Genomic DNA, 23,605 nt, shown 5'->3' with positions numbered 1-23,605 from the left:
TATCCGGATGAGGAAATAAAGTTTGAATCGCACCCAGATATTCTTTTGCTGAAGTCCATGAATCATTAACATTATTATTTTTTTTTTTACAAAGTTTATCATCATTTTAAGGAATGAAAAATTATGTAGTGAATTTCAGACATCAAATTTCATAAAGCACTGAGCAGCCATTTAAGACTTTTAGCAGATTTGATCTTACTTCAGTTTTTATTTAATTACAATTAATAATATTTGAGGGGGAAGAAGTAAAAAAAAAAAAAATCTAATTCCTGTTTATAGCTGAATGTAAGGCAGTTGGGATCAGAGTCAGCACTGTTAACTCTTGTGAGCGTGTTTTAAACTGGTACCTTGTCATTAGTGAATCAGTGTCTTGATTTGTTCATGATAGGATGAAGCAGCAGCTAAATAAATAAACTGATTTGGGCTTTAGCTGCTGTTGCAAAAGGACTGCTCCGGTGTGCTACTCCTTTCTGCTGCAGTGGAAAACACTGAAACACTATATATATCGGTTTGGTCTTTACTCCAACTCATCCCTATGATCAGCAAAAACGGATTAAAACCAAAACAACATGGCCTGTACTCAGAAAGAATCCTAAAACTCTTAGTAAGGTCTCAGGAAAATTACTTAAATCTTTCAAATTGAAAGTTTCTTTTCTTTTTTAAAGCAAAAGAGAGTTCCTAAAGTGAACAGATGTTAGGAGTAGTGGGAAGGATGTTTAATGAACCTAAGAGTGTTTTAGGCAGAGAAGATTGCAGTAATAGAGAGCTAATTGGCTGATCAACAGCTTAACAAGTGAAATGCATGATGACCAACTTGTTTAAAAATCGCACAATCATTATACAGAGATACCTGTAAGATAAAATTTATCATCCCCATAGAGGAGGGTTAATTTCAGCGGTCCGACAGGTTAGAGGAAAACTGCTTATGTTTTTTTGTTTAGGATGGATGAATTCTAGAAAATAACATTATTAATCATCCATAAAATGTAGTGAATTGAAATGAACAGTATTACAGACTGTAAAGTGCTCTTAATGATAAAAAATGTTTTAAAGAATTTGAAAAAGTAATAAAGAATATACATAAATGTAAAAATGGGGGCATTTACTATATTATACAGGCCAATGTCAGTATCCATACCTCACCTAAAAGTCCACCTGTGGGATATCATCTTCTCACTGGCTTTTGATTGCTGCAGGTAGGGCTTGTTCTGATAGAAACATCTGCTCAGTAAGGCCCTTAAAGTCTGTTTTCAAATATTGGGGGTCTACTTTACCTTTTATCCTCTTTATTATCCTCCCAGAGCTGTGATGGAGCACTGTTCCTCTGTCCACTTTAGTTTTCTAAACTTTTTTTAAAATTCCATGTTGGTTATATCACTGATTTTAACCACATTAAACACACCAGTAGTCACAGTAAAACTCTTTAATAACACATTATTATAAAAAAAAAAGATGAAGTTGTATAATGACTAACATGGAGAGTAAACAATAAACAAATCAAAATAACAATGAGGAGTTTATTACGTGCCTTCAAATACTATTTAATTTTGCTAAATTGCATAATTATTTGAAACATTTCTTATGAATAAGGTATGAATTTGATTATCGGTTCCTATCTCCCCCGTTAATTTCTCTTAACCTTAATCACCTTGAAATACACCTTTCTGGAATTTTTAGGATAAAATAGTATTTCTCTGAGTGGCCTCTGAGAATTTTTGTGAATCAGGGTCTTGCATCTTTGATACATGCATGTTTATTAAATCCATACATAGAGGCTGGTCTTTGCCTTAAAAAATGGGAGATTAAGCTCTATGACTGGAGCTGTTCTGCTTCAAAAGCAGCCAGTTAGGGGCAATCCGGACATCTAATCAGGATGTGTGCTGGGTGCTTTGCTTTGGAGGTTTACTGGAAAGATACCTTTAGGAGGAATATCCAGGCCTTGGTGAAGGGGACAACATATAAACTCTCGCCTTATCCCCTTCTCCCCTTTCAGATTTCTGAAGATATAGAATAGAATAAAATAGAATAGAAAATCCCTTTATTATCCCATAATGGAGAAATTCTGGTGTTTACAGCATCAAAACAATTCTAGAAAAAATGGTCACACAATGTGGACCTTTGAAAAGTGTATAAGAATAAAATATTAGTGAAGATTTGAAAAATAAACAATGAAATACTGTACTGTAAAAGTGTTTTAACAATATAAATACTGTGCACCTGGAGAGTAAATGACCAATATGGACATTTTTACTGTAATGGACATGTGCAAAATGACAGCAGCTTGTTATTTGACCGACTAAGGTAGAACATGTGCAAAATCAGGATGAATGTAACAACTTATTGAGGTTGTTGGGAGCAGTGATAGTTATAGAGTCTTCCAGCTGCTGGGAGGAAGGATCTGTGATAACGCTCCCTGGTGCATTTAGGGTGCAGCAGTCTGTCACTGAAGGAGCTCTCCACTTCTGCAACAGCTTCATGAATGGGGGCAGAGCATGTGAACAGAGCGGAGCGCTGTGCAATTTCCGTTCCCCACTCAGGGGATTGTTCGCTCATTAGCTCCGCCGCTTAAAGTTGCGCCAGAACATTCTGCTTAAAATCTGCTCCACACTCACCTTAATTTTCCTGCCACCTGAGCAAAGTGCTCCATGCTCGCTTAAATTTTTAGGAGAAGGCATTTTCTGACATTTTTCCTTCATGTAATTATGCCAGGGCCCTGGGACACACGGCGTTTGATTTAATGATGTGACCGATACATGTGTATTGTCTTATGTAACTGTCTGTTAAATTATCGCACTGTTTCCCAGCTGTGAACGTAACACCTGGCTCCATTGATGTTGTCCCGTGTCTCCTATTCAATTATTCTTTTATTTTACCAGAGTACATTAAAAAAGGTCACTTCGTATCCCATTGCAAATGAGATAACAGCATGTAATGTATGTATCCAATCCATTTTCGAAAACAGGCTCTTACGACAAGAATCACTTTAGGTAAACCCACTCTGTAATGTTAGGATTAGTTAGTGTATGTTTTTATGATATTTTATCCAACTTTTTATCACACAATATTCAATCCTCATCTCGCCGATTCCGTGGTAAAGTTGAAACATGGATATAGCAGATTATAGGCACAGACAGCATAGGCATTGGCCTAGGTTTTAAAACAAACATGTATTTAAATAAAGTCGGAGCGAACTGGAGCAGAGCAAAGTTCTCACTCCAGCCTTTGAATTGAAAACTGATCTGCGCTCCACCATATTTCTTCCGCTCTGTTTTACCGCTTGCTCCATGCTCTGCTCCACCACTCACTCCATGCTCTGCTCCACTCACATGGTCTGATGAGGTGGGAAACATTATCCAACAGAGATGTTAATTTCTGGATCCTTTTGTTTCCTACCCTCTGCACTGAGTACAAAGGGCATCCAATCACATAGGTGATCATCATGATCAGCTTATCCAGCCGTTTTCTCTTAGCTGCTAAGTCACTGCTCCAACAGACAGCTCCATAGCAGACGGCTAAAGCCACAACAGAGTCATAGAAGGTCTTTAGGAGCACCCCATGCACTCCAAAAGACCTCAGTCTCCTCAGCAGGAAGAATCTGCTCTGACCTTTCTTATACAGAGCCTCAGTGTTGTGAGTCCTGTCCAGTTTGTTATTCAGGTGAACATCTAGGTATTTATAAGAGTCCACTATCTCATCACCAATGTCCCTTCCCTGAATGTTCACCGGTGTCAGTGGGGTGGATCTGCTTCTGGGAGTTGTACCCACCTGTAATGAGGCCAACTATGGCAGAATCGTCAGAGAACTTCTGGAGGTGGCAGCGTGGGGACTTGATGGACAAGTCTGCAGTGTAGAGGGTGGGACCCCCGTATACTGCAAGCCAACCTATCTGAGACATAGCCCTGTGCCCTCACATACTGCTGGTGGCCATTGAGGTAGTTCAGAATCCACTTTGACATGTGCTGGTCCACTCCTGACAGCTCCAGCTTGTCCCTTAGCAGTCCTGGATGGATGGTTATGAAAGCACAGGAGAAATCAAAGTACATGATCCTCTCAGTGCTTCCATGTTGCTCTAGGTGAGTCAGAGCTTGGTGCAGAAGGAAGATGGTGGCATCATATGCCCCAATCCCATGACGATAGGCACACTGCAGTGGATCCAATGAAGTCTTCACCAGGGGGTGTAGATAGTGTAAGACCAACCAATGGAGGGTCTTCATCAGGTGTGAAGTCAGCACTACTGACCTGTAGGTGCTGAGGTCCTTTTGATGATTTGTCTTGGGACTGGTACCACGCAAAATGTCTTCCACAGTTGTGGTACTTCTCCCAACCTCAGGCTTAAGTGGAACATGTAGCACAAGATGCCACACAGTCAACTGGAGTGTGTGGCATCACAGCATCTCAGAAGCCTGGACCTGATGCCTTCTGGACCTGCAGCTTTTCTCACCTTGATCTTTCTGTGACCTGTGTTGTTGAAAGTGACAAAATTGCAAGTGACGGGGTGAGCTGTGTAATGGAATTCTCTGGTTGGACTTCCAGAAAACTGTAAAAGTGCGGAAAGCCTGAGTTCCTTTAAATCAAGACTAAAAACACATTTGTTTAGGATTGCCTTCTACTGTTCTAGTTAAACAGTTCAACTAAAACATATTTTCTTTAGTCCAACTGTTTTTAATATTCTTTTTTGTTTCTGCATTTTTTATTATATTTTTTTTATTTTTTTTATTTTTTCCTACTTGCTTTGATTCTGTTTTATCTTCTTTATTTTAGTCATGTAAAGCACTTTGCATTGTTTTTGTACTAAATTGTGCAAAACAAATAAATTTGCCTTGCCGTGCCTTGGATGAAGGTGTCATGATAGGCATAAGAGACTTAACCCACATACAGAACACCACAGGAAGCTGAGTAAAAGTTTAACAGAGTTTATTGAAAAACACACAGAGTAATTATGAACTGTTTCTGGTACAGGTCTGGGACTGGAATCACTGATATCTGCAGAGATGGATAGTTTGATTAGCCAGGCAGCTAGATGGCTTGTCGAGTGTGTTAATTCAGAATGTACCTAGATGAGGTTCTGGCAGATCCTTTGAGAGAGGGGGAACCGGTTGGGTCCAGAGACTGTAGATTCAGCAGCGAGCTCAGCGGCAGCAGTGTCTAGCTTCTGACTCGTGAGTTTCAGACCTTGACTTGGTTTCCTAGCTCTTCCTTGAGAGCTGTTGGGGATCCAGAGACTGTAGATTCAGCAGGGAGCTCAGCGGCAGCAGCGTCTAGCTTCTGACTCGTGAGTTTCAGACCTTGACTTGGTTTCCTAGCTCTTCCTTGAGAGCTGTTGGAGGAATCCAGACTGATGTCTTCGGTTTGGCTTCCTTGGGCAGGCAGGCAGGTTTCCAGGTAAAGCTCATCCAGAGCTTCAGACTTCAGTCGGTTTTCTGTGAGCAAAGAAGACAGAGGCAGGTTAGAATCTAGTTTCTCTCTAGAGCCAACTAAGATTCTCTTAAGATTAACAGAGGCTCAGGTTCGCTAACCAAACTTGGTCAACACTGCGGCGTTGAAGGAAGGTCTGACTGCTGCTTATGTAGGAGGTCTCCTGATGAGCTGACAATCCTCATGTGTGCTGAAGGCTCCAGCCCAGGAGACCCACAGCGCTCTCTGCTGGAGACAGGTGGCAGATCTCCAGATCCCAACAGAAACCCAAGTCGCAACAGAAAAACATACAACAGGAGGGGATCCTCGGCGCCCTCTGGAGGGCAAGCCTCTGGATCCCAACAGAAGGTTTGGAGCTGGGAGAAATGAAGTTGTCAGTCGTTGAAGAAGAGTAGTGGAGAGTTGGTCAAACCAGTTGAAAAACTGGTTCATATATGGGAACCCATGAAAACAGAAAAATTAAATAATAAAGTTTTAATTTACACCAACTGTGGACTCAGAGTAATCTTGTAGAGGCTTGGCATTTATGACAAAATTATTTATTTTCCTCACCTCAGTGGCGGCTGGTGAAAAATATTTTTGGTGGGGCTGATATAGCCTAGTGTATGTCTCCAACTAATCCGGAATAAGAATTCAAATAAACAATTGCACAATACATACAATTTAACAGTAATGATTTAATTTACTATATAATGACAGTAACAGTGATGATTTTGGTCACTGTGACGGGGTTCTTTGGCCTCCAGGAATCCAGGCTCAGTCGGGTTACCAGTGTTGGTGATTTATTGTGCTCAAAAACTCAAAACAGGGTGCAAAAGAAATTAAACATATACCAGATCCTCTGGGCCTCAGCCTCCCTCCAGTTACCAGCAATGTAACAAAGAAACAGAAAACAGAAATGGCCGCTCTTCTTCCCACAGCCCTCATTAAATAGTTTAAGCCCCTACCATCGGGCTCTCTTTTTTCTGATTTCTTCTCATAAATCAGTTTTGTCCATATATTACCTCCACAAACAATTGATGTACAAAAACAAACAAATAATTTTTACAACTTAATTCTTTTACACAGATTCATTGACTTATTCAATTACACCAAACTGGGTTTGAACCCAGCAAAGACGCAGCCAGACTGAAGATGACAAGTCCCCGTAGGACACACACACACACACACACACATGGTTAACCCCACTGAAATATTAAGTGTGCACCCTCAATAAACCAGCAGGTAACCAGGAACAGCTTGTGTGTTTTAAGTTAATGGAGCTACTGGGCTCAGCGCGAGCGGATTGGTCCTCACAAGCACAGTATAACAGGAATGTGTGTGTGGCACGCAAAGTTTTAAGCGACGAGGTGGATTCGTCGCAGTCACAATAACCATGACAGGAAATTTTCATATCCTACAACAGGGATGTTCTTCTGGCAAACGGGTAGATAAATAAGGATCTCACCGAATTCGGTGGAAGCTGCATCTCGCTCGTTACGCACGCCCTCATCCCTCTAATTGTCTGCACCTGCACATGGGTGCAGAAGCCTGTTAAAGGGCAGTATTTTCAGCGCCCCAAGACCATAAAGTTCTGAGACGCTGATTGGCCATTAAATTCACCTAGCAATAGTACATGATTGACAGATTCTCTGCAAATGTGGGTCTGTCTGATCAGCGCCCCCAGAACAGAGACGGTAGGAGTCTGTCTGTGGAAATCCACAAATGAATGACAGTAGATAGGGAAATGTAGTTTATATAATTTGTTTTGCTTATAGGTACACACTCTAGAGAGTAAAACTGACATTTATGAGTTAATTTCTAAAAATATATTTTACGTTTCTCTCTTCTTATCAGGGAGGGCGGTGTCCCAGCGCCCCCTATGGGCCGGCCGCCACTGCCTCACCTTAAACCAGGCATCCCCAAAGTCGGTCCTCGAGGGCCACTGTCCTGCAGATTTTAGAGGTTTCTCTACTGCAGCACAGCTGATTTTCATTGATAGCTGATTAACAGGATTGTGCTGAACTGGAATAATCAGAATCAGCTGTGCTAAAGCAGGGAAACCTGTAAAACCTGCAGGACAGGATCAGTCCAATTAAAGCATCCAATTAGCCTTTATTTAAATATTTAACAGCACATATGTTTAAGTTTTTTTTTTCTAAAAAGGAGGCAGGTACCAACAACACCAGTTATAAAATATTAATACACCAACAGACTCACAGACACTGTAAGAGGAAACCTGTGAACCAGCAGGTACTTTCTGATCTGATCACAAGGCACAACGGCGTCTGCGGCAGGGTAATTTAATCTTTAATCCTCCGGTATAATCTGTAAGTGTGGCTGTCTTTTCTTTCCTCAGCTCTCGATTGCCCAGGGATTGAATTTCCTCTTGCTGGAGGAAAAGAACGGCAGCGGGGATTAGGAAATAGCACACACCCACACACACAAAAACACATGTTGAAGGTTTCAGGGCTCAGATAGCGATGACACATGCCACTCTTGCTCCAGTCACTTGATATGTTCTCTCTCTCTCTCTCTCTCTCTCTCTCTCTCTCTCTCTCTCTCTCTCTCTCTCTCTCTCTCTCTCACTCACTCACTCACTCACTCACTCACTCACTCACTCACTCACTCACTCACTCACTCACTCTCTCTCTCTCTCTCTCTCTCTCACACACACACACACACACACACACACCCATGGGGTGTAAACTGTGGGTGTGTTTGCCCGTTCTTTGGTTTGTAAAAGTATGACAGCTCTGTTACAGGGCTATGTTGTAGATCCAACAGATCCACAAAGCAGAGAAGTATCAAGATAAAGACAAAAAGACTTGAGGTCCAGGTAGGACTTTTAATTTAGCGTAAAGATCAACAGCTTCATAGATCCTGTCCTCATCCTCAGCCTCCATATGCTCCGATCTGCGTGTGTTTCCGTTTGTTTCACTTTAACTCCATCCGTTCAAATCACTTTACAGCCTGATTAGCAGCACCAGATGCTGCTTTTTACTCTCTGTTGGATATATTCATGGTGATGCTTAAAACCCTGTTACTTTGAACAAAACATGAGCTACTATTCTCCTGAAAATGAGATTTGTATAAATATTATTTTACATTTTTTTAATAATCTAAAGAAAAAAACAGTTTCAGAAAATAGTACTGTATTAGAAAATCATATTACAATGCTTGTGCTTGATATTTATTTAGCACATAATGCTATTGATCGTCTCTGAGTCTTACCAAATTATTGTATTTCAATTTGAGTTTGTCAAATTGCATTTGCCAGAATGGATCCTAGAAGAATTGTATTAAACTTCCAAAAACATAAAAAGTGTCCATATGGTGATTGGGGAGCCTTTTGGGTATTCCTTTGATTTACTTAGACAGTATTTGGACTCATAAATTCCCATTTTCTAAAATACCAATCACTGTGTGCAAACAATAACTGTGGTGAACAGATCAAATTAAACAACTAAGGAAAGATATCCTATCTTGCTCTCACACCTAAGAGGTCTGGCTTTCTAAGACGTGTCCTGCAAAACCAACCTCCCATTTTCTTTTTTCTTCTGTGTGCACCTGCACACATTCTAATATATAAATTGTTTTGTTCATTTTTTTTTCTGATATAGAGCAACCCCCATGATGGAATAATGCAGGAGTGTCCAACTCAAGTACTTGTGGGCCGGCGTCCTACAACTTCTACATTTTTCCCTGCTCCAAATACACCTCAATCAAATGGCTTCATTACCTCTTTAGCATGTAGTCAAAGGCTAAATCAAAGCCTGAATTTAGACTGACACTTCAGCTACAACGGGAAGTGGATCCACAGTCACCATAACAAGAGCCATCCAAACAGTGCTGGCAGTAAGGAGGAAGCCTGGAAGAGGAAATAGGATGCCTCCTAGCGCCAAATAATTGAGCATAGAGACCTCCTAGTGTTCTAAGCTACCACTGAGACCTTGATGGTTGCCCACAATCCTTTGCTTGACATAACGTATAGATACAGCCTTCCTCACAGTTTAACAGAAATATATTATTTTGTGACATTAACTGTGTTTGAGCTATGCGATGATATGCATCTTAATATGTTTTGGGTTTCTTAGCAGACAGTTTCAGCTGTAATGATGTCTGTAAGGCTAAAGGCTGTCTAGATTCTGCACAGTAGTCTTAAGCTCCCTCCTTTAAGGGATAGGGTTCTTACCATTGAGCCCACAAAATGTAATGGGATGTACAGGAGGTAAGAGCTGCAATCTTAGGTATTTGGATCGAGCCAAATTTAGCAAAGTCCTGTTAATGACCTGATTATTTGACTCAAGTGTGTTAAAGCAGAGACACACGTAAAATATGCAGGACATTGACCCTGGAGGACTGGAGTTTGACTATTCTGGAATAAGAGACCTTTACACCCTGACAATGGAAGTTTTGCACATGCTTAAAGCATTGGAAAGCTCATACGCTTCATCTTGTTTAATGGGAGCACACTGTGCTCTATATGCAACAAAAACAGTACAAATTGTGGCTGACTTTGAATGTTAAAATTTCTGTCTTTTTATTGAATCAAATCTTTGAAATACACATTTATCTACGCTGGTTTTTAACAGGGAGCATTAAGGCTGGTTTATGCTCTGAAACCAGGTTGTCTGCTTGTGTGTCGCAGTTTACGCAGATATGGCCCCGCCCCTTCCGCAGACACTCTCGTGCACCTCACCAAGATTGTAGGTGACCGCAGACAGTCTCACAGACAGGAGGCTTCTGATTGGTCAAATCTATATCCGCTCTACATTAGCGTATTTCCTGTTTTGTACCTTACCGGCTTGTTTTGTTTGTATGAACGCCATTGTGGAAAACGACTTCTGAAGTTGGACCAGCTAGAAGAGCGAGTTTTTCCACTTTCTTACCAATTTATCACAGCCGTATATAGACCAACAGCTAGTTAATCATTGTCCCCCTTGTGTTGTGGCGTGGAATAACATAGCGCAGACCACGCTTCCAAATTGGGCATAAATCCAAAATATTTGTATAATACCTGCGACAAGTTCACTGCAACACACTGCTGCGAGAGTATAATCAGCCTTTTAGTAGCCCAGTTCTGAAACTGCCTCCATCTTCATCTACTGCCTATATTTTTTATTTTAGTGTTTTTATTGTTTTACTGTTTACGGCTTTTTTAATTTTTTGTCTTATTTTTAGTCTACTTTTAAGTAATTTGTATTAGTAGTTTGATTGACTGATTGAAGTGTGTTTATAAAGGAAATGTTGGTAATGGTTTAGAAAATAGTTAAATAACTAAAATGTAAAGTAGCTAAATTGATTTAATCAATTTTGATATTAAACTAATTTCTTGCATGTTGTTTTTAAATTTTTTAGCATGTTTAAAACACACAAAATGCTTTGATTACCCAATAAAACTACCAATGTAACTAAATGCCCTGCAACAAACTCAGTATGCCCATTTTAATTTATGTACCCTGAGGCTGCATGAGATGTCAGCCATTTTCTAGTAACAAAACCCCCTGTACAGAGCCATCTAGGTCAGATTCAGTCTGCCCCTCGCTGTACAGCAGAACACAGCAGGACATTTTCCTTCACGTGAGCTTCCAAGTCCAGCTCACTGTTGGTGTAAATATGTCTGTGTGTGTGTGAGCCAGAGAGGTGTTAATGCCAGAGAGGCCTGAACTATAAATCAGGCAGATAGTAGTTTCCTCAGATTACTGTAGAGAAAACTGCTATCTGACCAGCAGGACACTGGAAAGTACTGAAGAGAAAAAGATCTGAATCACTTTATTGGCCGTTAAATCTCAGCAGCTGTGGAAGTCAAGGAAGGACAGATCAGGAGGGAAACTGCGATCAGATTAATGCGACTAACGGTGATGTAGACTGATTTTACAGCACAGCAAAGTGCCCATGATTTCACTTGATCTTTGCTGTGACTAAATGTTTTTAGATATGGAAATTGAAGCTTGTAGCAAAGTAGAGACCTAAGATAGAAAAAGTATTGTCCACTTAATTATTTAACCTAAATCTCCATTATTCAGACTGTTAAATGACAGGATATATATTTTATATAGTGACCAGCAGCGGGGTTTAAGCTTGGCTAGTCAAACTGACCATATTTAACTAGGAAGTTAAATGTATGATACAGTTGACCATTGTAAAGGCCACAGCATTTTTTAAAATACATTTAACAACCAGTTGTGTAGCAGAAACAATGTTAAAATGCAAAGCGTCTAATTGGCTGCCTTAAATCTAATTTATTGTTGCTATGGGTGATAAGTAGTGCTTTAGTTCTTTAGAAGTGAATATTTTGTGATTAAAATAAACTAAAATATGTGTATTGACTAATGACTAATGAGGTACAATATTGGCATGAAGTCAACACAGTGGCTCAGCTGTCAGCACCGCTGTCCTTTGCTGTCTGCATGTTCTGCCTAAGCGTCTGTGGACTTTCTCCTTGCTCTTAGGTTTCCTCAGTCATCCTGGAAGCCAGTGTGCCCTTTATATGTGGGATTCCGAATTATCTTCCATTCCTCTGTGTTGGCCCTGTGATGAATTGAGACTAGATTTAGAATAAAACGTTAAGCCGAGATTATACCTGCTATTCATACACCTAAAGGATTTAGTATTCTAAAAATTCTTATTTACCAGAGAGTTTTTTTTTAGGAAGTAATATCCTCTGGAGGAATATTTGTTTTTTCTTTTTGTCCTATTTTCTTTATAGAAAATTAATGATTGGGAAAAGGAAAAGTTTAGAGTGGATTCTGTGTGCTTCTTTCTTCAATGATTTAAGGAGACAGCTATTTCTAACTAATCTATATGGGCCTTTTAGCCGTTTTTCTCTCAGAAACACACCCAGAAAAGACAAAAAAAAAAAAAACAATGCTAGCCGAATACATTTTAGTTATTAGTCATTAAATTGTGACTATAAAGAAGGAGATGGATATTACAGCTTTGTTTGGTTCTTTTTCATATTAGATAAGCAATATATATTTTGAAATAAAACATAAACCATTTTCTTGAGCAAAAGTTCGAAAATTATCTTATAAAAATCAGATTGGCATGATTGGCCCATCATTTAGTGTTCCTACTCTTTGGGGTGTTTGTTGTATTGTTTAGATATATTTTTAGCTTGTTGAAGGGTTATTATCCTTAACTTCCTTATTGAAAAGCAGAATGCTACTCAGAGGGGTTTGAATTTTAAGGTTAATCCAACTCATAACACAAATCTTTGGTTTTCTGGTGCAAATAATATATATCATGTCACCACACATCACAAGCTGATAAAGATATGATCTTTGACTATGTTGAGGAGTTCATATTTCCTAGCTAAACAGTCCCTTGCAGATTTACCTGCTTTAATTTCTTTCTGGTTTTTTTTACAGGGCATCTTTTAATCAAGTGTCCTATGATTCATGGTAGAAGTCATGGTGCATATCTAATGATGAGTTGGCTGATTTATCATTCCCAAACCATGACACTTCTAAATATGTACTATACAGATGATATGAGCTTAATTATCTTGAATGCTGTGTTTGGATTGTCAAAAACATCGTCCTCTTGTGTGGTGTCTGAACAAATTAGTTTGAGATTGATTTTTCTGATGAGCTTTATTATAGCAGTTCTGATCTTTGTCTAAGCTTTTTTTGACAAAATTAGGTCAGCCCTCTGTGGTTTTAGAGCAAAGGCTTCCTCTTTTGTAAAATTCTACGTTTTATGGGGACTTCTTTTAACAGTTTGCTCTTAGTGAGAACAGCCCTTGAAACATAGACCCCTACATGTTGGCAGCTATTTTGAATTTCTCCTATTGCAAACTATTTCCTTTACCAGACTTTTTAAAATCCATTACTAGACCCATGAACTGTAACAATCTTCTGTCAGAACGCCTCAAGCCACTATTCTGCTCTCACCTTGGTGTTTGCTCTCTTTTCCTGGGGCAGGAGCTCACAGAACACATCCAAGGTTTAAACAGCGCAAAGCTCATTCAAAATGCTGAATAACAATTCACTTGATGTCATAATACTACTTGAGAATTTATCTTTTGAACTAGGAAGACGTTTTGGCTTTTGTCTGTCTCAGGCGAGATTGTGAAAGATATGCAGTCCAAGAAACCATCAGTGTTTTGCCTTGACTTCCCACATTATGAATTTCCTGGAGAGACTCCTGTTTCCTGCTTTCCTGTCTGTTTCACTAAGTAAACAAGCAACTATCACAACCCTCTCCATTTTGTTTATTACCGAGTCGAAGATACCATCATACACCTGCTTCAAAAAAATCCACTGTCATTTGGATAAAGCGGGAATCACAGTGTGGAACGTGGTCTTAGAATTTTCCAGTGCATATAACCAGAGACGGGTAGTAACTGGTTACATTTACGTAATACTTTTAATTAAATTTAAATTAGTTTATTTATATAGGCGCCTAATTACAACACATGTCATTTGAACATACTTTACAGACACGTTGAATCTGATCATCCAGATTGGTTAAAAATCTTCTAATAGCTGATTGCATCAAGTCTTTGACTTTGCAGGATACGCTTCTGTTCGATGAGCACATGGCGACAGAAGACATTTGCTTGCATTGTATCATTGACTCTACAGCATTCATTCACCCCTTTTAGGGAGTATTTGTACTTTGGAGTCCTTTGTACTTGTACTTTACATAAGAAATATCTATTTAAGAATACCCAACATGAGCCAAGATCGAGTGGAAATACAATAAACTGTAGATGATGTTTCTGGAAGTTCGTTATCTTTTTGTAATATAACTAAACGCTTAACATTCTGTACATATTGATTTTTTTTAAGTTTACATTAAATAATTGATTGGGAAAAGTGGTTCTTTTGTCCAAATTTGTTGTTTTGTAATCATTTGATTTTTCTTGGGATGTATAAGTGATGATGAAGAAGCTGTGTACAAAGGGCTGAGAAATTTGTTGTGGCGTATGGTGTGAAAACAATGGAAAAAAACCCAGAAGATTTTATATTTCTTGCAAAACAGAAGTTTCCAAGCGTTATATCTATCATGGGAAAAGAAGTTGAGGTTATGGGGGAGTATAAATGCCTTATTGTTCACCTAAAGAACAGACTGGATGCGAGACAGAAAGGTGAAGCTGTCTTCAACAAGGGACAGAGCAGACTGTTCTTCTTTAGGAGGCCTAGGGTCTTCAGGGTTTGCAGCAAAAATACCCAAAATGTATAAGGAAAAATGCACACGATAGTCTATGGTATCCTAAATTCCTCATGACTTTACTTTTTTCTTTCAAATAAATCTCCACTTTTTGACTGATTTGATGCTTTGAACTAGCTTGGTTAACTTGCAGCCAGATGTCTTGATGATATTCTGATAGTACTTCTTGCCCATCAGCTAGCTCTATATTTGTCTGACTCTTTGCCACATCCACCATTTGGTATAACATGCTTGGCTCTAGATTCATAAGAGCTATTTGGAGGTTCTCTGAAAGAACAAAGCAGTTGTTAACAGATCTTCTGGCCAAACACCAGTGACTTCAAAAAAGGCACACTGGCTCTTTGCTTCTTTGCTGGCTGGTTTTCATGCAGCCTGTTCCCAAGTGAAGACATGTTAGATGTATAGGTTTGTATTTATAGCAGCTTCTTAGAACAGAGACTTACTGTAAAGGAGAAGGGTCACAGTGTGTGCTCTTTTCTGTGTACATGTGGTTTGTAACCAGATCGCAGAGGACAGAAGGACAGAATTAAGACGACTCTGTCACCATGCTATTCATCACACTCGCACCCAATGAAAATTAGCTTCACTTTCTGGAAATAATACACAGGCTGGGGTAATAGTGAGGAGTAAATGTGTTAAAAGGAGTAAAAATGTATTTTAGTGCTTAAATCTTTACTTTAAAGCAGACAATTCAATCTAGCTTTGAGGAATGTGGTGTCTATGGTTGTGTGACAGCAAGGAAACTGCTGGTGGTATGAAGTTTTAAAGGCTTAAGGGTATTAAAGAAAGTAGAAATAGTACTTGGGGGTCCTTGAAAAGGTTTAAGTTGTCACTGATAAATGTTGAAGGGTTCTTAGAACCGTTTGGCCTGCCATTCATTCTGACTGTGTAAATACTTCAACTAAATTAAAAAGTGAAAACTAATATGGGGCTGAGAGTTGGAAAAAAATATTTTTTTAAAGCTTAATGATGACCAAGAAAATATGGCAGAATAAAATGTTAATTGAAATGTGGGCAGTGATGAGTTTATAGCGTAAATATTCATAATCTTTAAACTTGTTTACTCATCACACTAAAAGCTCATGCTTATTGTAAAGTTTAACGTAAAAGATTCTCACACTTTTTTTTTTTACATGTTTGTAGTCAGCTTTTTTAATACCCTTAATTAAAATCCAGTTTAACCAGTTCACTTTAAACATCACCTAATTAGTAAAGAGTCAGGGATAAAGTTGTAGAGAAGTTTAAAGTGAGATACTGATATGACGCAATATCCAAAGTTTGGGACCCATCTACCCATTATCTGCAAAAAGAAAAACCTTGAGAGATGAGACATTCAAAGAGAGATCAACGTCTCAGGAGGAAAGTTCTGTCCACAAAACGACTATTAGTCCTGAACTAATCTAATCTTTATGACTCAGAGGCAAGAAGGACTTGATTAAAAAAGGTGAGGTCCAGTTTGCACTCCGCCACTAACCATGAAAAAGAAACAGTAAAGGTGTTGAAAAAAGTGCTCTGGTTAGATAATACTAATAATTAGCATTGTGACCTACTGTACAAGGAAAAGGCTGTGCATGTCATGAAGCATTCCATATTATCCTAAACGCACCATCACCATTAAAAACATGGTTGCAGCAGAATCATGCTGAGGGGAACTTTTTTTTTTTTACCTGGGACTAAGAGGATAGTAATAGTATTAATGCATTGGGAGAGACAAAAAACAGTGACAGATGCCTCTTGTTGCCAAAATCCTTATTTTATTGATTAAAAAAAGGGACTTTGATATTTTTAGAGCAGAGCGTGTCAGACAAGGCAGCAAAGATTGAAGACCCAGGAGACTTTTTTTGTTACTGTGAAATCATGCAATACATGGCAAAAACATATTCCTCCATGTTGTAAGTGGTAGAGTAGTTAACTCTCCTGTAATTGAACACTCTTTACTGATTGGTTAAAAGCAACAGATTGAGAAACAAAAGTTGAACACTTCTCAACCCTCTTGCATGGCGATGCAAGCCTGTAGGTGCACGTCTACATGTGTGAGCTCAAGATATCACGCATAATTTCAACGGACGCTTTGCTGGAGGAGGGCAAGCAATTGTCGCCTCATTGCACAAGTTCCATGGGAAATTAATGGAGAAGGAACAACGTCGCTTTCTGTGTGTCGAACCCATTAGAGTTGATGGAAATCAAAACAGAATAACCATAGAAGACAATGTAGGTGAAAGTGCACTTCAAACCAGCCAATTACCTTATGGATATTGACAAAGGTACAAGAGAATGCTTTAGATCAGGAGTTCCCAGCTCCAGTCCTCAAAGGCTGGTGTCTGTATATTTTAGATTTCTCCCTGCTTAAGCACACCTGGTTGCCATTGGTGATTACAATGCTTTTTCTGAACTTTAGTTATCTAATTCAGGTGTGTCGTAAAGGTATAGTGGAGTATTTACAATTTTTTTTTTGAAAAGACCCGTCCTTTCCACATTAAAAAAAAATGCACATGCACAACCCTGTAAACGCTCCCGAGAGGGAACGCCTATTAAACGCGTGTCAGAGCATGTACAAGCCCATTTCTCCTCGTGCACGCTCGTTTAAAAGTTGCTGTTTGCATCGCTCGTACAAGCTTAGTTTCCAAAAGAATGTTTGCAATTTTTCCACTATGGTGGTAAGTGAAAATGGGGACAAGAACGTAGGACAGCCTTACCTAAACATATCACCAGAATGATTGACAATTAGGAGGATCACTTATTTTGATGATCCACCTGGAAAAAGAGCATCCTCCACTATACCTTTAAGAGAAGAACACTTCTGAAATCATTAGCAGGACCTAAGATTTGACCTTTTTTTTAAGTTTATAGATGTGCAAAGTTGAGAAAAAGATGTTTAAGATCTTGTTTCTAGTTTATTTCGATAAACTTTTAAAGATTTGTTTAAAAAAAAAAAATCTTTAACTACACAACGGACTTCTCTTTGTGGAGAAGTAGCGAGTTTTAACACTTGAAATCTAACAGGTTTTTTTCAGGAAGCTTAAAAATATATGTGTGTGTGTGGGATATATTAACATATTTTTCAGATGTTAATGCATTTACCTTTAGATAATGGTAAACAATTACCAATGGTAACAATTACATTTAGATAATGATTTGGTTGAAAAACGCAAGAACTTTATGATGGGTGTTTGTTTTGTTTTTTTTAGCATTTTTAGACATCTTCAGGTTGAATCAATTCTTACCTTACTGCATTCTTTTTAAAAAACATTATGAATGAGTAAGCTTAACCATAAATAAGCAGCATCCTATTCGGATATTAACAAAGTTCTATAAAGATATTAGTTTTTTGGCAGTCTAGCAAAGGTGGCACAAAACATTATCTATAAAAATAGAAGCTAATCTGCTTTTACCACCATGAATAATCTCAGCTCATAGCAGCTGATCCACCCAACCAGCTGAGTGAAGTGAGTGGCAGGCTGCATGTGTTTGATTACAGCATTGTGTTGAGTCATGCTTTTCTGGAGCCGATACTGATTCTCATAAAAACAGACACTGACGTCCTGATGTGCTGGGAGAAAATAGACTAAGAATGGAGCAGGTTTCTCAGATTTAATACAGATACATGCATCTTTAATATAAACACACATCTTAGAAGGAAAATATAAATAAAACAAAACTAATTAACCCATTTAGCTTGATTATTATTGAACCTCAAAGGCCACACCTCATACTGGATATTCCAGAAAGTCTGCAAAGCATTGAGTCTGTGGCTGCACATATTATTAGAATTGACCTTTCTTGTTTAAACAATTTAACTGATGGTATTATAGTATCTATTTTTTAGTATCTAAAAAATAGATACTATTTATCTATTTATAAAACTACATCTAGTATCTAGGGCATTTATAAAACTAGATCTAGTTTTATAAATGCCCCAAAGGAACATTTTATGATTTTGAATGCACTTGATTTGCTTTTGACATGCGATTCAGAGTGTTTATCTCATTAGAAGAATATCAGTGCTTTTCAGGGTATAGAGACTTAGATTTTGTAATTTAGAAGATGCAATTAATAATTAACATTTCATTTATGCCATTAACGGTAATGAAATTGACTTAACTTTGTATGTTTTTTTAAGATAAAATAGCAGCTGTTAAGGTGAGATGTACTCATGGAAGAAATTCGGAGTCACAGATTTTATAATGGTAATGATTTTTATTAGGATTATTATTCTTGCTTCATTAGTATTATAAGTGGGGCTGTGGTTTTCTGCATTTTTCTTACATTTCAGTCATGTATTTCTTTTATAACATTATTTATTTTTGACCTGTTTTCATAAAGGATTGATATTTTGAAAGGTTACATAAGAAGACCGTGAGCCATAATTTTAATAATGTTCGCATTTAACCCAGCTAAGATTACCTACATTTATTTTTTTGTAAGTTATTATTGGATTAAAATCATTTTTTAAGGTGAAATATGTCATATTTCCCTCATACTTTTTTATAACTAAAACTTATAAATCATGTATTTATTAAAGGGTTATTATAAATGTAAAAATAGCAACAATATTTTTTCTTTCACCTTAATGTTTTAAGAGGATCGGATATGTTTACTTAAGTAGGAGAATTGTATCTAATAAATTTAATATTTATTCCCTCCTTTCCCTCCCACTCAGTGTCAGGACTGATTCAGTTTTCCTCCGTGTTTCCACCCACGCCCCGTTGTTATGAAAGATTTCTCTGTAGAGCTTCTACAAGCTGTGAATATGGATCTGTACAGATAGAAGAAGCTTACTTATCTCTACTAGCTACTTTCTCCTCAACACACTATATGCTGCATATGTAACACCTACCTACATTACAAGGACGGCAGAAGGATTCGCACTTCTGCCGTCCTTGTAATCTGTTCTGTTATTCTCCTCCATATTTCGCTTAAATAGACTTAGACAGATTTATTAAAATGAATAAAATAAAATTAATTAAAATAATTTAATAAATCTGTCTAAATAATAATAATAAATTGGCCATCTATTTTTTTTATTCTAGTCTCAATTACATGATCAATTTTGATTTGACACATTTGCTCTACATTCTGTCTAGAAAAACACAATTTAGAATTGGTAATATGGTCCTTTTTCATGTGAAAATACCAAATTAATTCCTGTAAATAGGCCTTTTTTAAAGGACATTAATAATTCCTGCTTTATCAAACATTGAAAAACATATCAAATTATTAAAAAAAAATATAACGACATGTGTAAACACTTATTTTTAAATAATTTATTTCATTAATACAGTTTCTTGTTCTCGTTCCTTGCTTTTTGCTCCAGCTACACCTAACCCCCCCATGTTCTGGTATATTCTTCTACCTTCTCCTCACTTAAGACATGTGTTGTACTGCTAAATCTGTCCTTTGAATTGTACTTTTTAAAGCTCCAAAAACAAGCTCCAGTGCCATGCCAATAAAAGGAGTTACAGGAGTAATCATTGAAATAATTCCTCTTTACTATACTGTACATGTGTGAGTATGAAGTAAGTTCTTTTTGCAGCTTTAAAATCCCTTTTAGCACTAACTTTAACAAAACATTACATTTTTAAGGCCTCTGTTACTTATGACACAGAGGCTCAAGTACTGAGTAAATTGTTCTGTCCAAATTCTCCAACTTTTGTACGCTTGTAATCTGAGCAATCAAGCCCTTACGTACACTTTGACACACTTCATAGAGCGATGTAGTGTGAAACCTGAAGCAGGGCCCATTTCCAGACAGGTGTGATAATTACCAAATTAAGACCATCTGTGCAGGGAGAGTAAAGAAGAGGAAAAAAAGGCTACACAAGCAGAGCAGACCTGACAATACTTACCGAAACTAAAGTGAAACTTTAACACAAAGTTGACGGAGAATGTTGTTTTTTGGGGGGCTAATTTCATGAAAGTTTAAGGTATTTTATGGTATTTATTTGTACATTTGATCATCGTTTATAATTCTAACTTGACAATAAATGTATTCATTGGATATTGTTACACATCTTCACATTGTTCTTATTCATATTGATCTTCTGAACCAGTAAAATAAGAGATTATTAATTTATTTTCAGGAAGTGGGAGCGGTGCAGTGGGCGGGCCATTGCCTGGTCTAATTGGCGCCACCAGTCCCTCAGTGATGATGAAACCATTCCTGCCGTTTCCCATGGAGACACCGTCACCAGTCGGACTCTTTCCAAACTTTAACACGGTACATAAACGTGTGCATGTTGTCTTAGCTGTGTGCTGTCTAGTCTGACTGAGATAAAAAAGCTGTCATCACGGCTCAGATAATCATCTGCAGCTGCTGTTCTCTATATCCTGTTTGTTTTGAGCAGATGGATCCAGTGCAGAAGGCTGTCATCAATCACACATTTGGTGTTACCATGGTACCCAAGAAGAAACAGGTCATCTCCTGTAGTGTTTGCCAACTGAGATTCAACTCTGATGTAAGTTTGTGTCACTGTTGTTATATGGAGGTATATGAGAGCCATAATTTAGTGAAGTCTCTGCCAATGGATCAAAGTTAAACATCTTGGGCTTGTTTCAAATTCTGTTTTGTTTTTTTTATGTTTTAAAACAAAGAAACGTTAAATCTGAACTACGAGGGATTCACGGTGTCAAACATTTCATTGATCACACACTGAAGAATGTGTTGGATTTATTGCAGAGTTGGGATTATCCAAAATACCTAATCTTGAAAACTACATTCATGAATTACTGGCAATGTTTAAATTAAGGAGTCATTCAAATTATTGACAGATTTGTTTGATCTAAGTTGAAGGCAAGGAAGGTTTGTGTATAGCCCCATTAATAGGCAAGGCAAATTTGTATTTCTTTAAAAGTAGTGATAAAGATAATCATTAAGGGCTAATTTCATTAAGTAATCTTTGTGTTAAAATATTCACCACTTGGCTTTACGTAAAGAGTGCTTCAAAGACCAATATTATGATTTAAAAACTTTACTTTCACCAATAGTGAGTTAGTTCGATGGGTTAATTAAGGAATTGTGTGGAATGTTCCATTATTCTGGTGTCAGTCAGGACTGTGGCAGAATTTTCTAAATGAGCCTCGACTGCCTCATTGGTGCGTTTTAAAATTTTGTGTAATTTAGTCATCTGATCTAGTAAGAAATACTGTAAAAGCATACAGGAAAGTGTCTTTTTTTAAGTCTTAATGCATACCAAAATTGTCTTAGATAATTGGTGATAAACAGTTTTTTTCCCATTAAATATGAAAGAAATTATAAATTAGGTTTTGCAGGTTTTGACTGCAAAATGGAAGCCTTTAATATTTATCAAAGCTTTCTAGAGGTTTCAGTGACATAATCTAGGTAAAGAAATTGCAGAAAATCATAGTTTTTTTTCTGATTAGATTGCATTTTACTTTATGAAAAAAGTTTTTGATAAATTAGGAAAAAATAGATATTGCATGTTTCCTTTAAGGTTGCACACAGTGTAGCAGATATTTTGGACCTCCTATACAGAGCTTTTCTGGAGGCCTTATTTATCAAGCTTACAGATGCACAACACAGGGCCTGAAACTCATGTATGCCACATTCTAAATGTTGTGATTTGTCATAAACAAACCTGCCTTGGAAATGTTTAGGAGCTCACAGCAACTCTGACCCATCCATACTGATACAAACATTTTGGAGAGAGAGGGGGAAATTGGCGACACAGATGACGAAAACTGAAACCAGTTACCATCAGAAATTAAGCCCATCTGTGACATTATCTCATCATACAGGTACACAGAGGCCTCAGACAACACTGAGCCATATTTTCATCTGTTTTAGGGACATCAGTTTTCAGCCTGTAGTGTGTTTTCCTACTTTTATTTTGTGTGTGACTCCAAATCCAGGCCTCCATTGGTTAATACATTTGTTTTCCATTGATGGTTTTGTGTGGCGTTTGTCAGCATATCCAACTTTTTACAGAACGAAGTACTCGCTGAGAATACTTCATTCACATCTAGGATGTGTTTTTGAGTGTTCTCTCTATTTTTTTTTGAGCAGTGTATTTATCTCACTTTCAGAATCGCAAACAAACATCTTGGTTAAACTTCATTTTCTGGCTCTCTTGGCTACAGTTGCCATTGGTAACCATTTTCAAAAACCTTGATAAGCTGGCTCATTTAAATATAGAATGACATTCAAGTGTTTTACATGGACTATTTATAGTGTAATGTTGGTGTGTGGAGAGCAGAGCATTATCAGCCTTGTATGCAGACATTAAAGTACAGCTGTGATCTATAAATGAAAATTGCCTGGTTTTAGTGAGTATGCACAGTTTTATAAATGTATTATTTTTTCTTTCTTTTTTTTTTGTACAGATTCCAAACAATCCTTGATAAATGAAACCCGAGATCCTTTAGGTTTTGAGGCTGTAGCTGGGCAGCTTCCTCTGAAAATTGTTCTGGAGGTTTGGAGATTGGCTAGACTACTCCAGAATCTGTAGATCCTTCTTCCAGAGCATCTCCTTAGTTTCCTTTTCTGAGCATTTCTTGTCCTTGTCATTCTTGAAGACCCATCCACCCCCACCCATAACTCTATCTTTAATGTACTTACTGAGGGGAGGAGGTTGTTGGCTAAGATCTCCCAAACAATGGCCCCATTCACCCTTACCTGCAGTTGTGCTGTCAGATTTGTGGTTAAAAAAAAAAAAAAAACCCGGCAACTGATTTTTCCACCTTTGTTTCCAGGTGGAATGCTGTTCTTGGGATTGTTTGACCATTGGATTTTAGATAAAAAAAGTCTATTCTTGTCTGATCACATGATCCATTCCTGCTTTCGATTATCCAGATCTTAATGGATCTCAGACAGGCATGGAAGAGCAAGCCTGTGTCCAGACCTGACACTAAGGGAGATTGACAGTCCTCTTGAACTTCTTCCAATTTCTTATAATTATGCCAGTTGTTGCCTTCTTATCAAGCAGCTTGCCTATTTTCTTGTGATTTTTCTAGATGGATTCTGTTCCTGAGTTTTCAGACCCCCTGTGATAAAAATGAAAGACTTCTGCATGCT

General features: G+C 37.8%; 1 protein-coding gene across 5 annotated transcripts in view; it reads left to right on the top strand.

Annotated features, from left to right (window-relative positions):
• znf385b (zinc finger protein 385B) overlaps positions 1-23,605 on the top strand; it is a 96,011-nt gene that overhangs the window by 61,453 nt on the left and 10,953 nt on the right. For all 5 annotated transcript variants that reach the window (XM_038297471.1, XM_038297470.1, XM_038297467.1 and 2 more), the window contains exons 5-6: positions 20,655-20,791; positions 20,919-21,029. In XM_038297471.1, coding sequence (XP_038153399.1) covers positions 20,655-20,791; positions 20,919-21,029 — 248 coding nt within the window. The remainder of the gene's footprint in view (positions 1-20,654; positions 20,792-20,918; positions 21,030-23,605) is intronic.

The sequence above is a fragment of the Cyprinodon tularosa genome, unplaced genomic scaffold, assembly GCF_016077235.1.
Source record: "Cyprinodon tularosa strain WSP-4 unplaced genomic scaffold, ASM1607723v1 ctg388, whole genome shotgun sequence".
NCBI lineage: Eukaryota > Metazoa > Chordata > Actinopteri > Cyprinodontiformes > Cyprinodontidae > Cyprinodon > Cyprinodon tularosa.
This window is presented reverse-complemented; position numbering and strand designations above follow the sequence as displayed.